Source organism: Cetorhinus maximus, chromosome 15 (genome assembly GCF_964194155.1).
Source record: "Cetorhinus maximus chromosome 15, sCetMax3.hap1.1, whole genome shotgun sequence".
In the NCBI taxonomy this organism is placed as follows: Eukaryota; Metazoa; Chordata; class Chondrichthyes; order Lamniformes; family Cetorhinidae; genus Cetorhinus; species Cetorhinus maximus.
This window is the reverse complement of record NC_135893.1, coordinates 5,991,233-6,008,915: the sequence shown is the minus strand read 5'-3', so window position 1 is coordinate 6,008,915 and position 17,683 is coordinate 5,991,233. Positions and strand designations below refer to the sequence as shown.

The 17,683-nt window shown below is 40.6% G+C and overlaps 1 protein-coding gene across 2 annotated transcripts in view; it reads left to right on the top strand.

The window, feature by feature from the left end:
• ube4b (ubiquitination factor E4B, UFD2 homolog (S. cerevisiae)) overlaps window positions 1-17,683 on the top strand; it is a 78,539-nt gene that overhangs the window by 36,291 nt on the left and 24,565 nt on the right. For both annotated transcript variants that reach the window (XM_078557805.1, XM_078557804.1), the window contains 8 exons: window positions 594-729; window positions 2,764-2,864; window positions 5,875-5,989; window positions 11,893-11,976; window positions 13,240-13,296; window positions 14,954-15,070; window positions 16,138-16,236; window positions 17,454-17,567. In XM_078557805.1, the coding sequence (XP_078413931.1) occupies window positions 594-729; window positions 2,764-2,864; window positions 5,875-5,989; window positions 11,893-11,976; window positions 13,240-13,296; window positions 14,954-15,070; window positions 16,138-16,236; window positions 17,454-17,567 (823 nt within the window). The remainder of the gene's footprint in view (window positions 1-593; window positions 730-2,763; window positions 2,865-5,874; window positions 5,990-11,892; window positions 11,977-13,239; window positions 13,297-14,953; window positions 15,071-16,137; window positions 16,237-17,453; window positions 17,568-17,683) is intronic.

Sequence of the window (17,683 nt, the reverse complement as noted above, 5' to 3'; positions counted from 1 at the left end):
AAGTTATTCTTTTACCAAAGAAACTAAAGTCCATTTTAAGACTTATTCAGTCTTCCTCTTTCCCATTCTGCTTTTTCTTTCTTCCCTTTCTCTACATGACAACTCTGCTTTTTTTTTGTGAATTATTAGGTAGGTGTGTGAATTGATTTGAGAATGGTGGGAACACACCTTTGCTATCTCATCCCAGGACAAATTAAACCGTTTAAGAAAATATGTGTGGTACCTTTGCTAACTGGACTTCAGACCGTTCCACTTTAGTTGTCTTCCTCTTTAAATGGCAACAACTGTTTAACATCTGGATTAACATTTCATAAGTCATTGCTTTATCGTAGCCTATTCAAGACTCTAATCCCAAACTGTATTGAGCACCATTTTGATAATGATATTTGGATTGTAATTTATATTTATTTGCACAAAGTACAGATTTAAACTGCTGCAGTAAGGTATATAATCAACATGATTGTGCATAATATTATCCATACCTTATACATGAGGCATGAATGCTCCCACCACCACTAGCGTCATACACGCTGCCTAGAAATGCTTGATGTTTATTTTATTTTTTCCATTCCCCTCCCCCGCCCCCATCACAGTTTGGGCACAATTGGTGCTTGCGCGGAGTCTGGCAGTGATCGTTTTACAATCGAAGCCTGTAAGGAGACGGAAATGTTGAACTACCTCATAGAGTGCTTTGACAGAGTTGGAATAGAAGAGAGAAAAGCTCCAAAGGTAAAATAATAAAACAGCTTTTTTTATCAGTCTAGCCAAAAATTAATATAAAATCTTGGTATTCACCTATTACAAATCTTTACTGTTATTTTGACCATAAGAATGTGAAGCATGAAATGAAACAAGGCTGTTCAGCATATCAAACTTACTCCATTGACAGACCATGTGGAATCTAGTACTGGATTCCATCCTAACCATTTAATCTCCTGAGGAACTTTACACCCATACTCAAAGGTAACTGAGTAAAATCCAAATATTCATCCATACTTGCATCTCCACTTTTCAACCCTGAACTGCTGACCTCCTCAGACAAGTGATTCTTTATTTTTCTTCCCTCCTTTCCCTGAGGACGAGGGAATAATTTGTGGATCATGCCACATTTGATCCACTTTGCTTTATTTCTCTAGTGTAGTGCCCAACTTAAATATTTATCTATTTCCCTTATAAAGTAGCCATCACCTAAGACTCAGTTGCTTTGGATGGGGGAATCTTTTCATCTGTCTACTACTGTGGGGGTGGGGAACTGAGGTTTCTTAACTTTAAATGTGTTCCCTCGTAAAGCTGCTTTAATGTTATGTGACACCCATGTTAGCACCACCAGATTCCAACAGACGAGTCTCTCGCTACTGGCTGCAACCCAAAAATAAACTTGCTGGGTTCACTAAGATTTATCACCAGGCCTGACAAAAGCATAATAACCCCATCGACCCTTTCAGAACTTCATCGCAGATGTACCTTTTGTTTCTTCAGCTAGCTTGGTAAAGTCAGTGCACCTGGAACTGGTGGTGCTAAGATAGGTCTCTCATAATATAAAAGCAGCTCACGTGAAATTAATAAACTTCAAAATCCAGTAAGGTTGATCTAATTAATATATTTTGAAAAATGGAATCATGGGCGGATGCATTTGCAAAGGGAAAGAGTAAAAGTAAACTGCTCGAATAGCAGGTGGAATGATTGCCTGGAATTGAGCTATTGCCTGTTAAATTGACAAATGTTTTTCAATAACATTTCAGTTTAGATTATTTCTAAAATATGCAAATATAAATTGCAAAGCAGTTTAAAATTTCAAACAAACTTGAGCATCGTTTTCACAAATGGCTGGTGTGTTGATCGACATCCATTCATTTGTTCAAAACAGTAGATTTAATTAACAGGGGTACCCCAGTCACATCAGCTTGTCAGTCCCTTTAATTACCACTTATTTGCCACCTACAGAAGAGGGTGATTGATTCTTTAGCCTAGTTAGGGCTATTGAAGTTAACCCGAGTTGCAGATCAAACAATATTTGGGAGCTAAGTTACAGGGTACTCACAGTTATTTAGAGAGGGGCCAGGAGACACATTGTGTTTTATCAACTGAAGGTGTTTTTCATATTATACTAAGTTCAAACCAACACTGCCAGTTTGGTGCATGGGTCTCACAGGCAGCAAACACACAATGGTAAACCTGCCTGATGTACTAAGATTTAAGTGTTTATATTTGTGTACATTTTGGTTATAGTGCGAGCATGATACTTGCAAGCCTTAACTTCCATTTCAATGTACTGATGATGGCAGTTGATACTTCGTGCTGGAATACTGCAAGTGACTTCAAAGGGCAGCTTGTGGCTAAAAATATTTCAAATCAGTAAACATGTTGACAGTGTCCAGCATGTCGCCACTTAAAAACTGGATGGAAATGCAGTGTAGTTGCACAATGCCACATGATGTTTTGAGGTGGAAGGCAGAGTTATTTTCTTAGTCCCCCTCCTCTTGAAATATGAACCTGTTTCACCATGACATTGAGTAGCACTGACTGACACTTGTGAGAAATTAACTGCTCAGTAAATATGCTGACAGAATAACTAAAGGGATGATTAGCATACTTCTTAAATGTTTTTGGTGGGGGGTAAGGGGATTGAATATTACCCTGATGGGAGTCCTTGTATCTCTGCCATCTTTGAAGAATATTTAATGCTACCTTTGAAATGTTATTGTGAATGCTGAATGACTGCAGAATGTTAAGCGTAACCAAAAATGTCTCAAATGTTTTCAGATGTGCAGTCAACCATCTGTTAGTCAGCTGCTCAGCAACATCCGATCCCAGTGTATCTCCCATACAGCTCTTGTATTGCAGGGGGCCCTCACACAGCCAAGGTTAGTTTATTTTTTAAAATGTAAGTGTACTTCAGTTTACTTATTCAGTGATTAAATCGAGAAATTTTGGGAAGAATCAAATCAAAGCTTTCCCTGCTGATTTAGCCTGATTTTAATCTTCATCCATTACTGATTTTTTAAAAAATATTTAGCATTCCCTGTTTCACTTTTTAAGTTTTCATGATAAAACACCATTAAAATCTTTGTAGAACAGCAGTAAACTTGCTTGCTTTTCCATTATTACATTCACTGGTTCAAATCTCTGCATTAGTTAATTTACTTTTGGCTTGAGTTATGAACGGAAGACACTAGATCACTAATCTCACCATTGGAGAAGGGACAGAAGTCAGAACAAACCTAAAGCCAGTATTTGATGAATCCAACTTGCTATTGGTTACTCGCTTACCTTTTCAGACTAGGGAATGATATATCTATTGAAAAAATATTGTTGGCTTTTAATCATCATCCTATTTCTTCTACTGGAGTCATCTGTATTGATTTTATTATGCCCTTGGTGGCTGTAGGTATTTGATAGTGATTTGAAACAAATTATGGTTTCAATGCATGTAACTTTGTTTGTGGAATTTTGTATGTAACAGCTGAGGCTATAGGTTGCTGCTTTTAGTTTAACTGCATCATATTAATGGAGAATAATGCAATCAATAAAAGTTCTCCATTCTGCAGGCTTTACATCTCTGGGAAAATGGGACTAAAATATATTTCACCGTGTATGTGTCTGTTTATTGGCTCTAAAAGATTTTCAAACACTTTAATAGTGGTTGATTTTCTTTTAAACACCAGCCACTTGATCGACTCTTACCCATATCTATAAAGAAAAAAATGAAATGTGTTTGACCTATATAGAATTGATAAAATTTTTAGTTTTGGCTGACAGAAAAATTGTCTTATGATATTGTCAAATAAGAAGTCTCATAGCGATCTTTTACTTGGATTTCCCCTCTCCTGCCTTTTGCCTTTGTACCCAATAACTCCAGTTATTTCAACCTTCACATAGATTCCATCAATTTTGAAGCAAAATCTGTGCCATAAACTTTAACTAGTCCCTTTTCTCTGCAGAGCATTTGCAGAATGTTCTGTTTTTGTTTCCAATTTCCAACATTTGCGGGTTTTTTTTTATTTTTGTTCACACAAATTCCATTGCTTTGTTCCCTTTGCTTGCCGGCCTTCACTCAACTCCTGCACATCAACTTTCTCACCCACGTCCAAAGCTTCCCTTTTAACCTTGCCATATGACACCCATTGATTCGCAAACATCTGGTGGACAGTTTGTCTTGTTGTCTGATACCAAATCTGAGTTGGTCATCTGAATATTTCACCTCCCCTCCATGACCAAATATTTGTACTGTTCCAGGAGCATGCTGGAAAGTAATGGCAATCTAAGACACTTCTTCTCAGCCACTGCTTATTTCTTCCAACCCTCTCCCCTCTCCCCTTCCTTTCTCAATTCCATTGTCAAATGCGAGGACCCAATGTATCTGAGGTGATATTTGCTGAGCAAATCTATAACCTGCATTTCCCATCCCTTACCTGTTTAACAGTAATATTACACATGGGGAGTTGAATAGGATTTCCGACATGCCTGTCAGTCACAAGGTGGAAATATCCAAGGCTAAATCCACTCCATAGAGGACAAAGTTACATATCTAATTTGTTTACAGTTAGAAGATCAATAGGAGGAGGTACCAATAAAATTCTGCATTGCACAATATTTGTATGCAAAGATCTAGAAGCAGCCCATAAAAGATTGAGGTGTCCGTTTTGAAATATTTACTAAAGGGAGAAGCAACAGCCCAAGGAGAAAATATCCAAGAAGGTCTTTTGGGTTCTTTCTGGGTTCTTTCACTTTGTGTGAGTATATGTAATATGCCACAGCACAAGTCAGGAGTGTGATAGAATACTCTTCACTTGCCTGGATGAGTGCATCTCCAACAACACTCAAGAAATTCGACACCATTCAGGACTTAGCAGCCCGCTTGATCGACACCTCATCCACAAACATTCATTCCGTCCACCACCGACACAGTTTTAGCAGTGTGTGCCATCTACAGGATGCACTGCAGCACCTTGTCTAGGCTCTTATCATAGCACCTCCCAACCCTGCAACCTCTAGCAACTAGAAGGACGATGGCAGCAGATCTATGGGAACACCACCACCTGCAAGCTCCCCTCCAAGCCACGCACCATCCTGACTTGGAACTGTATCGCCGTTCCTCCACTGTTGCTGGGTCAAAATCCTGGAACTCCCTCCCTAACAGCACTGTGGGTGTATCTGCACCACGTGGTTTGCAGCAGTTCAAGAAGTCGGCTCACCCGGACCTTCTCAAGGGCAATTAGGAATGGGCAATAAATGCTGGCCTAGCCAGCAACGCCCACATCCTGTGAAAAAATACAGACAATATTTTTGATGCAATGCATTTCCTTCTTGCATGCGCAGATTTGGAAAGTCCCTGATTAGCTGGCCTCGCAGTAATATTTTAAAGACTGGGTCTCTTCTGAAGGTGAAATAGAATGCAAGAATAACAATAATGCAAACATTCATCTTTCCCTGAAATTAAGATGCAACATTACAGGGGCTATGAAATGAATACAGCTTTTATGACCCACATTGTAGAATGGGTAACATGCCAGATAAAAACAAATAACTGCGGATGCTGGAAATATGAAATAAAAACAGAAAATGCAGGCAAAACTCAGCAGGTCTGGCAGCATTTGTGGAAAGCGAAACAGAGTTAATGTTTAGAGTCCGTATGACTCCTCTTCAATATGTCAGGTGGTCTGTTGATGTCTTTCGGGCTGTCATTAGCATTTCAGACAAGCTGTTGTTACCAGAGAGCGTCTCTGGACTAATTGATCAAAAAAATGCCATGGCTGTCATACTCATCATGGCTATGCAGCCGCTTCAGTTTTAAGTGAAGCAAGTGGATGTTGTCTTGGAATTGGGCTACTACAATGAAGTTAATGAGACAAAAAATGTATTTATATCGCACAGGTCATTATTGCAGCAATCATTGCTAGTACCGTATATGTTGTGTCGGAATCTTCCTTATGGCTTCATTCAAGAGCTAGTTAGAATGACTCATCAGGACACGGAGGTATTCAAACAGGTGAGAAGTTGTGAAGATATTTCTGGATTCATTCATTCGTGCCTTATTAAAAATGTTAGCTTTGGTTCACTGGTGTGAATTCTACCTCTGAGTCAGAAGGCTGTAGATTCAAGACCTATCCCCAGAGTTTTGAACACAGTTTAGGCTTACACCTAGAACATAGAATAGGAGTAAGCCATTTAGCCCTTTGATCCTGTTCTGCCACTGTTCAATGAGAACATGGCTGATCTGTAACCTGACTGCATATACCTGCCCTTGTCCCATATCCATCAATGCTTTGGGCTAACAAAAATGTGTCCATCTCAGATTTAAAATTAACAATTGACTGAACATCAATCTCCATTTGCGGAAGAGATCCAAACTTCTACCACTCCTGAAAGATCTGGCCCTAATTTTTAAGTTATACCTCCTAGTTCTACACTCCCCAACCAGCAGAAACAGTTTCTCACTATCTATCCTATTAGTTTGCCCTAATATCTTGAAAACTTCAATCAAATCAACCTATGACCTTCTAAATTCCAGGGAATAACACTCTAGTTTGTGTAACCCCTCCTTGTAATTTAACCCTTGGAGTCCAAGTATCATTCCGGTAAATCTAGCATGCACTCCCTCCAAAGCCAGTACATCTTTCCTAAGGTTAAACTCTGACTGCTGTCATTTGAATGAGACTGTAAACCAAGGCTTTACCTGTCTCAAGTGGATGCAAAAGATCCTGTGCCAGTATTCGAAAGGTGGGGGAAGGTTTTCCTTGTCTTTTGGTCAACATTCCTTGATCCAACCAACATAACAGAAACTGATTAACTGGTCATTTATTTCATTTATTGTTGTGGGATGTTGCTGTACAGAAATTGGTTACCCTACTTGTGTGCATTTCAAAACTATTTCATTGGTTGTGACATGTTTTCAGTTGTCTTGTGGTTATGGAAGAAACAACATAAATACAAGGTTATTTGTTTCTCTTGCAATCTAAAAGTTTTCCAAACTCGCTTCTTTAACTAATATAAAGTATGCAGCATTGAAGCATTTCTGATAAAATTGTGTTTTTCACCAAAAGATTGAATTATTCAACAGTTTGGATTTTCCAATATAGACAACATAAGTGTCATAGAGTCATAGACGTCTACAGCACAGAAAAAGGCCCTTCAGCCCATCAAGTCTGCACCGGTCAAACAAATACCTAATTATTCTAATCCCATTTTCCAGCACTAGGCCCATAGCCTTGTATACCATGGCAGCGCAAGTGCACATCCAAATACTTCGTAAATGTTATGAAGGTTTCTGCCTCTACCACCCTTTCAGGCAGTGAGTTCCAGATTCCCACCACCCTCTGGGTGAAAAATTTCTTCCTCATATCCCCTCTAAACCTCCTGCCCCTTACCTTAAATCTATGCCTCCTGGTTATTGATCCCTCCACCAAGGGGGAAAGTTCCTTCCTGTCTACACTATCTGTGCCCCTCATAATTTTATACACCTCAATCATGTTCCACCTCAATCTTCTCTGTTCCAGGGAAAATAACCCCAGCCTATCCAATCTCTCCTCATAACTAAAACTCTCCAGCCCAGGCAACATCCTGGTAAATCTCCTCTGCACTCTCTCTAGTGCAATCACATCCTTCCTATAATGCGGATTCCAGAACTGCACGCAATACTCTAGCTGTGGCCTAACTAGCGTTTTATGCAGTTCCAGCACAACCTCTCTGCTCTTATTTTCTATGCCTCTGCTACTAAAGGCAAGTATCCCACGTGCCACCTTATCTACCTGTCCTGCTACCTTAAGGGACCTGCACACCAAGGTCCCTCTGATTCTCGGTACTTCCCAGGGTCCTACCATTCATCGTGTATTCCAGTGCCTTGTTTATCCTGTCCAAGTGCATCACCTCACACTTATCCAGATTAAATTCCATTTGTCGCTGATCAGCCCATCTGACCAGCCCGTCTATACCCTCCTGAAATCTAAGCTATCCTCCTCACTATTTACCACCTCACCAATTTTCGTGTCATCCGCGAACTTACTGATCAACCCTCCTACATTCAAGTCTAAATCATTCATATATACCACAAACAGCAAGGGACCCAACACCAATCCCTGTGGAACCCCACTGGACACAGGCATCCAGTCAGAAAAACACCCCTCGACCATCACCCTCTGCTTCTTGCCACTCAGCCAATTCTGGATCCAAATTGCCTAGGGTCCCATGGGCTCTTACCTTCATTATCAGTCTGGGACCTTATCAAAAGCCTTGCTGAAGTCCAAGTAGACTACATTAAATGCATTGCCCTCATCTACACACCTGGTCACCTCTTTGAAAAATTCAATCAAATTGGTCAGACATGACCCCTTAAGAAAACCATGCTGACTGTCCTTGATTAATCTCTGCCTCTCCAAGTGTAGATTAATTCTGTCCCTCAGAGTTGCTTCCAATAGTTTCCCCACCATTGAGGTTAGACTGACTGGCCTGTAGTTCCCTGGTTTATCCCTTCTTCCCCTCTTGAATAATGGTACCACATTGGCTGTCCTCTAGTCCTCTGGCACCTCTCCTGTGGCCGGAGAGATATTGAAAATTATTGCCAGCACCCCTGCTATTTCCTCCCTTGCCTCACTCAACAGTCTGGGTTACATTTCATCCAGGCCTGGAGATTTATCTACTTTTAAACCTGCCAGACCACTTAGAACCTCCTCCCTTTCTATGCTAATTTATTTAATTATATCACAGTCCTTCTGCCTGATTTCTATACCCACATCATCCCCCTCACTTGTGAACACCAACACACAGTATTCATTTAGAACCCGATCTACATCTTCCGGCTCCCCACACAAATTACCACTATGGTCCTTAATGGGCCTTACTCTTTCCCTAGTTATCCTCTTACTCTTAATGTTCTTGTAAAATAACTTTGAATTTTCTTTTATTTTACCTGCCAATGTTTCTTCATGCCCCCTTTTTGCTCTCCTAATTTCCTTTTTAAGTTTTCCCCCTACACATTCTATACTCCTGTAGGACTTCCGCTGTTTTAAGCCTTCGGTATCTGCCATAAGCCTCCCTTTTTTCTTTTTATCCAATCCTTTATATCCCTCAACATCCCGGGTTCCCTGGATTTGTTGGTCCCACCCTTTGTCTTTACTGGAATATGTTGGCCCTGTATGCTCCCTATTTCCTTCTTGAATGAGTCCCACTGCTCTGATGCAGATTTACCTAAAAGTAGCTGCTCCCAGTCCACTCTGGCCAAATCATATCTGATCTTATTAAAATCGGCCTTCCCCCAATTTAGTACTCTGATTTCTGGCCCACCCTTGTTCTTTTCCATAACAGCCTTGAATCTAACAGAGTTATGATCACTATCTGCAAAATGCTCCCCCACCAATACCTCTACCACTTGCCTGGCTTCATTCCCTAAAATTAAGTCCAGGACCACCCCCTCTCTTGTAGGACCTTCTACGTACTGGCTTAAAAAGCTTTCCCGGATGCATTTTAAGAATTCTGCTCCCTCTAAACCTATCACACTATGACTAACCCAGTTAATGTTGGGGAAGTTGAAATCCCCCACTATTATTACCCTATTATTTTTACACTTCTCTGAAATTTGCTTACATATCTGCTCTTCTATTTCTCTCTGATTGTTTGTTTGGGGGCCTATAGCACACTCCCAGCAATGTGATTGCTCCTTTTTTGTTTTTAAGTTTTACCCGTATGGCTTCATTTGAGGAGCCTCCTAAGATACCATCCCTCCTTACTGCTGTAATTGATTCCCTGATCAATATTGCAATACCACCTCCTTTTTTACCTCCTTCCCTGTCTTGCCTGAAGACCCTATATCCTGGAACATTGAGCTGCCGGTCCTGCCCCTCTCTCAACCATGTCTCTGTGACAGTAATGACATCATACTTCCAAGTGTTAATTTGTGCCCTCAACTCATCTGCCTTATTGGTCAGACTCCTTGCACTAAAATAAATACCATCCAACCGTGCCAAGCTCCCTTGTGCCTTAACTGGCCTGTAATTTCTATGCCTTCTAGACTCACTTGCTCTCTGTTCTAATTTTGGCTGTGCATTGCCCCTTGCTGAACCTCCTCTCAGGATCCAACCCCCCTGCCAAGTTAGTTTAAACTCTCCCCAACAGCACCAACAAACCTCCCCGCAAGGATGTTGGTCCCATTCCAGTTCAGGTGCAACCTGTCCGCCTTGTACAGGTCCCACCGCCCCCAGAAACTGCCCCAATGTCCCATCTAATCTAATCGAAATCTAAAGCCCTCCCTCCTGCACTATCTCTCCAGCCACGCATTCACCTGGACTAACCTCCTATTTCTATACTCACTAGCGCATGGCACTGGAAGTAATCCAGAGATTACTACCTTTTTTGAAGTCCTGTTTTTTAATCTGTTTTCTAGCTCCCTAAATTCTGCTTGCAGGACCTCATCCCTCTTTCTACCTTGGTACCAATATGTACTATGATCTCTGTCTGTTTGCCCTCTCCCTTTAGAATGCCCTGCAGCCGTTCAGTGACATCCTTGACCCTGGCACCAGGGAGGCAACATATCATCCTGGAGTCGCGTCTACGGCTGCAGAAATGCCTGTCTGTTCCCCTTATTATCGAGCCTCCTACCACTATTACTCTTCCCCTCTTTCCCCCCTCCTGTGCAGCTGAGCCACTCACAGTGCCATGAGCGTGGCTGCAATCGCCAGGGGAACTGTCACTCTCACCATTTTCCAACATAGAAAAAACAGTTCTCGAACGAGATGCACCCTGGGGATTTCCTGACTACCTGCCTGACACCTTTCTCCTGACTGATGGTCACCCATTCCCCCTCTGTCTGCACTTCCGTAAGCTGTGGGGTGACCACGTCTAAAAACGTACTATCCACGAAACACTCAGCCTTGTGGATGCACCTCAGTGCCTTCAGCTGTCGCTCAAGCTCCAAAACTCGGAGCTCAAGTAGCTGCAGCTGGTGGCACTTCCTGCAAACATGGTCGGTCAAAGCTCAAGGTGCGTCTAGGACTTCCCACATATTGCAGTGGTACATAACACAGGACTGAGCTACCCTGCCATGCCTCTAGTTGAAAAAATCCCTTTAAGTTAAATACAGTAAAAAAAAATGTTAAATTATTTATGTACTTTAAATAAAAACTAGAACCCTTACCTTAGCTCAATCTGTTTTAAACTGGAGAAAAACACTTACTGACTACTGACCAATTAGCTCTCACCTTTGTGCTGAAGTCACTTTTTGAAGCTTCCCTGCACTCGCGCTGGTTCTGATCCCTCCTCCGCTCTCTCACACTGTCTTGTGATGTCACTCTTGTTATTTTCAACAAGAACTGACTGCAGGACACTCTTCCCAGACTGCTTCACCGCGATGCTGACTGCAGGACACACTTCCCAGTGGAAGTGGAAATTTAGTGCTGAAAATTTAAATTAAATTTTAATTTTGAAGAAGTGAGTGTATTTCTCTATCCTTTCCTCCCACTAAATTGGAATGGTTGTTTAGTTGATGTTTCTATTCTACATAATTTAAAATCCATAGCTTACATTATTATGCAGTGGTGTTTCACTACATTGTATAATTGTTTTGTGTTTTCTTAGTACAAGATTTTAATTTTTTTTGACCTGCAATTATTGAAAACATGGACATGGAAATATTGGAAGAAATTGGGAATGCCACATAGATTTTGAATATGTTACACATTACAGATAAGCCAAAGTACCATTACCCACAGTTGGCTAAGCGACAGCATGGACACTTTTGAAAATAATATACACTTTGATACTTTCTTTCATATACATTTTCCACACCATATATTACTTGCACCACCCTGAGATGAACTTTTGCCATGAAATTTGACTTTGTTGTGTACTTGGAAATATTAATTGAGGCTCTGAGTTTGAAATTTTCATTTTTTTGTCCAACAGATCTTCATTCCAATTATACAAGGTCTAGCGTTGGCTGTGAAAGAATGCTCTTTGGATGGTGATAACTTCAAGTATCCACTTGTGGTAAGAAGGGGGGAAACGTAATGTTTCCTATGTTCTAGACCAAATGTTCATGGCAGTAATTTATTTTGTGGAGTCCAATGGTCACTTTGTGAAGTCTTTCAAGATGGTGCTGAGTGTGGTTCATGTGTTGCAAATTAAACTTCTCCTGTATTTGGTTGTACAAAATCACTATGCTTGGTCTGTTGTGACTACTGTTATTCTGATTTATGATTTGCGCAAAATTACCAGATACAAATGAACATCATATTTCCTTTAGCAGTCTTTACATTGACCAGTGTTCTTGTCTAAACACCGCATTCTCTTGTGCAATATTATTTTGGATGTTCATGTTTAGAAAGGTTATTGTTTGGTTTAAATTCCCTTGAAAACGAACATAAGTTAACTTAATTCTCTCCAATTTCTAGTATCATGCAGGTTGCCCAGAGAGGCAACCACAAGGCATGGATTCAGCGAACTGATACTCTGTGCACGTACAGATTGTTCGCCATTGCAGATGATGTGGTGACATTTATTTAAATATCTCGGAAAGAGACATTTTGCTTTCTTGCTGATACTGTGCCAAAGCCATCACTTTCACTTGCTTTTAGAAGCTGCTTTGATTTGAATAGATGTGGTAGCTGCGAGTTAGCTGTATAACTCCACTGGGAGAACTTTAGATTGAAAGTTGACAGGCCCTGCTTCAAACCCTGGTTTGTGGGAGTGCACCTTTTTCTCATCACATTGCCAAGAAGTGCGGTTGGGGGCCAGGACTTAATTAAAGAAAAATGTGCGTTGGAAGACATTAGGGTTAGACGGACCTTTTTCATTATAAGTACTTTATTACCTTTGGGGGAGGAATTCAAAATATGCCCCCACACTGGAAAAGAAAACTAAAACCTGCTTGAACCGAACACAAACAAAATATGTTCTGCTGTGGTGGATGTGAAGTGGCAAGTGGGTGTACAAAGATGGTACTGATTATGTTCATAAAGTGAAACCAGATCAAGTATTGAAAATCAGAAAAAAATAGCATGACATGCGTTCTATTAGAATGTTACTCTATATTGAAATAAAACTGTCTTAACCATAAATTCAATGGATCACAAGGATTATTTAACTTCAGGACAATCCTTATGCACAACAGTACTTTATAATATAGTTTGGCAAAAATTTAGTTATCAGAACCAAATTAAATTTAGTCAGTGTTGCAGAGCTTGTTTGGTTTCTTTTAGTTCTACAATCTATTAGCCAATTAAACTGAATAAAGCATTTATTTTATTTCAGGCATTACAAGAATTGTGTGAAATTAAGTTTGGGAAGACGCATCCAATGTGCACTTTGGTAAGGCTCATTTCTTTTTGTATTGACACTGCTCTACGTTTATTACATTAAATACTCTTTTTAAGTTACAACAATTAATCAAAATAACTTCATATAGAAAGCACAGATTGATATTCTATCCTCTGTAATAGTTTATGATGACCAGCCACACAACAAGTGGGGGAAGAGTAATAAAACTGTATAAAGGCTATCTGTGTAGTTTTATATATAAATCTATACATTATAAAATTATTCTTCATTCTAAATATTAAACTTTAACCCTATTTACTGGATATCATGGTGGCTTGAGGAGATTATACAACAAGTAGCTGACTCAGACTAGTAAACTCTTGCAGCGCAATCCTTGATCTTAGTTGAATTAGTTGGTTTTAGCTAGGGCAGTGTTTTGGATGCTACTCCGCACTCCTGAATTAGAGTGGGAACATTCAGACAAGGCTCTCAATCTGATGGTTATCCAGCAACTCCACTGGAAGCTGGTGAGTGTGGATTTCACATGCTGTAGGGTCAGACTTGGCAGCAATATCCCATGCAAGGTACTGCGGGCAATCAGTCCCTGTACAGCTATATAGTAGCAAGAATTTTTTTTTTGTTTGTTTACAGGTAGTGGGCTTCACAGGCTGGGTCAGCATTTATTGCCCATCCTTAATTGCCCTTGAGAAGGTGGTGGTGAGCTGCCGCCTTGAATCGCTGCAGTCCATGTGGTGTAGGTACATCCGCAGCGCTGTTAGGGAGGGAGATCCAGGATTTTGACCCAGCGACAGTGAAGGAACGGTGATATATTTCCAAGTCAGGATGATGTGACATGGAGGGGAACTTCCAGGTGGTGGTGTTCCCAAGTGTCTGCTGCCCTTGTCCTTCTAAATGGCAGCGGTCGTGGGTTTGGAAGGTGCTGTCGAAGGAGCCTTGGTGAATTCCTGCAGCGCATCTTGTAGATAGCACGCACTGCTGCTACTGTGCATCGGTGGTGGAGGGAGTGAATGTTTGTGGATGTGGTGCCAATCAAGCGGGCTGCTTTGTTCTGGACGGTGTTAAGCTTCTTGAGTGTTGTTGGAGCTGCACTCATCCAGGAAAGTGGGGAGTATTCCATCACACTCCTGATTTGTGCCTTGTAGATGGTGGACAGGTTTTGGGGAGTCAGGAGATGAGTTACTCATCGCAGGATTCCTAGCCTCTGACCTGCTTTTGTAGCCACAGCATTTATCTGGCTGGTCCAGCTCAGTTTCTGGTCAATGATAACCCCCGGAATGTTGATAGTGGGGGATTCAGTGATGGTAATGCCATTGAATGTCAAGGGGTGATGGTTAGATCCTCTCTTGTTGGAGATGGTCATTACCTGACACTTGTGTGGCTTGAATATTACTTGCCACTTGTCAGCCCAAGCCTGGATATTGTCCAGGTCTTGCTGCATTTGGACATGGACTGTTTCAGTATCTGAGGAGTCACGAATGGTGCTGAACATTGTGCAATCATCTGCGAACGTCCCCACTTCTGACCTTATGATGGAAGGAATGCTTTCAGGAGAGACAGAAATAAGAACAAATCAGTGGGAATTGGGGTGGGGACAGTGGGTGTATGGTGGGATGGAACCTCATTTACTGATGGTGATCGTTTAAAGAATGAATCCATTGTTTAACTGTACATTCCCTTGCCTTCCCAGGTGATCTCACTTCCTTTGTTTTTGCCTGACCCTTTAAGTCAAGGCACAGGCAGAGAGTTGCAAAGACTTTCAGTCCTTGGCTCTTTCTTCAGTCTGTCTGTGTTTGCAGAGGATGATGTAAGTACAGTTGAATATTTAATTACCCATTTGTGTATCTAAAGTAATTCAGAAGAACCAACGTGACCATAATAATAGATGCAGTGGGAGGAAACTGCTGTCTGGTGGAATTGAAGAGTAACAGATGTAATAGCTTCTGTCTTGTATCTGTCTGAAAAACTACATGTGGAACTGATTTATAAAAATAAATTCCATTGTGTCCAATTTACATCACTAAATTGATTTATCCTCTTAGTTTAAATTGTCTGTTAATTTTGCTCACTTAGTGGTATAACATTCCTTTGTAATTCATGAAATGAGTATTTATATAATTGAATGTTTTATCACCTCCCGCCTCGCCAATACATCACCAAGCCTGTATTTAAAAAACACTTTTCCGATAAAGTGCAAGTCTTATGATGATTTCAGACAGACCAGGGCATTGGTCAGCAAAGTTGCAAATACAGATGAATTGTGACAGTGGTGAGGGGCACAGCACCAAGCAGTGCATAACTGCATAATTGCAGTGTGCCCTGCTGGGAAACATTGAAGAGCTGGTGACGTTTTTATTCTTAATGATGAACTGGCTGTCCTGTTATCTCAGTACAGTGCAGGCCAAGTTGTAGGAAGCTACCTTTTACCTTTTGGGGAATTCGGAGTGGGCAGGTGAGGGCGGTCTCTCATGAAGTTGAAGACGAAGCTGAAAATTTAACAAAAACATAAATTGTCTATTTTTAACCTTCATAGGTTCAAATCCCATTCATCCCCTTTCCCAAAATGTTATTTTATTTTTAGTCTAAAATATTGTGAAATAACACAAATAATGACGGTATCACCATTTTCCTTGACCGAGAGGTTTGCAAAATGTTCCTTTTTTAATTGTTTCACAGGCTTTCATAAAAGTAAAGGTGTATGATGGATGTACAATTCAATAGCTGGCCAACTGAATTAATTTTGCAATATTATTTCTTAAAGCACAGGACATAATCTTGAAAAAGATACTTGTTCAGCTTTTTTTCCTTTTAATAGTGTACTTCTCAGTCTAGATTGACTGTTTGGTTTGACATTAACCACGTGTTTTGCTTTAGACCAGAGTTGTCGAGAAATATTTCTCTGGACCTACACTCACACTTGAAAATACTAGAGTTGTCAGTCAGTCCTTGCAACACCATCTGGAATCAGCCAGGGTAAGTCATCGACTGAAACTGCATCTCAGTAATCATTGCAAAAGATTCATGATTTACTCTTCAAAACATTTTTTTGCCCAGGTGTTTTATCTTCCCATGCTGTTTTCTTGTGCTGCCACAAGATGTCACCATGTCTTTTAAGTTGCATCAATAATTAATATTGCAACAAGTTTTGTGGTCATAAGAACGTGGATTTAAGCATCACTGTTTGGCCACAAAATAGCAAGGAAGTCATAGTGAGATGTGTATTTACTCCTCACATAGCTTCTAAGTGAAATTGTTCAAGTGTGCAAAATAAAAAAGACTTGTGTTTACATAGCAACTTTCATGGCCACTGGATGCCCCAAAGTACTTTATAGCTGATGAAGTATTTGTGTAAGTGCAGTCACTGTTGCACTGCAGTGGCAGCCACCTTGCGCACAGCAAACTCCCACAAACAGCAATGTGATAATGAGTAGTTAATCTACTTTGTCATGTTGAGGGATAAATCTTGGTCAGGATACTGGGGATAGCTCCCCTGCTCTTCAAAGTAGTGCCATGGGATCTTTTACGCTCATCTGAGAGAGCAGATGTGGCCTCCGTCTAATCTCTCCATAGATGCTGCCTGACCTCCTGATGATGTGTATTGCGCACTGAAAAAGATCAACACCTGCTGAACTGCAGGCAGCCATTATTGAACTAAGTTTATTTACACCTCCCTAACAGAGAGGGCAGCAAAGAGGGCAATGTAACAAAATGCTAAGATCTTGACGATATACCACACTGAGTGTTTGCAGAATTTTCTGTTTTTATTTCAAATAACTTTTGGAATGCCCAGTCTAATAACGTTTATTTAGTTGGCTAACCTTCTAAACGATGCACTGGGAGAGAAAGCAGTGGGCTTGTGGAATCTTGATTCTGCCTCATTAACATTAATAGCGTCAGGATTATCCAAAATTGCAGTTTGCAATCCATAATTCAATATCTTCCAATATGTCAGGTGCTGTTACTGGGTGCAAGAGAAGGGTGCTTTCATATGTACCTCTTGAACTAGCATTTAGTGCATACAGTTTATATACACCTGCAGCTTTGAATCCAGGTTTTCTGCTAATGTAATTTCAAACTAATGACAAGTCAGCCATTTGTACATGCATTTTTTTTGTTTAACCACTGAGGTTCACTGAGAGTGGATTCAGTGTCAACCTTCCAGCTTGTGACCCCCTGTTTTTTTTTTACAGACTGACCTCTTCAAAGTTTTGCACAATATTTTACTTAATGGTGAGACCAGAGAATCTGCTTTAAATTACATGGCAGCAGTAGTAAATCGCAACCTGAAGAAAGCACAAATGCAAGTAAGTGTAGGATAAATGGACATGATACTTATCGGGTTATCTCATTGCTTCTTTGCCGTGATGATCTGAAAGCTCTTAGTGGTAAATGCATGTGTGTTATTGCTGTGATCCTGTTG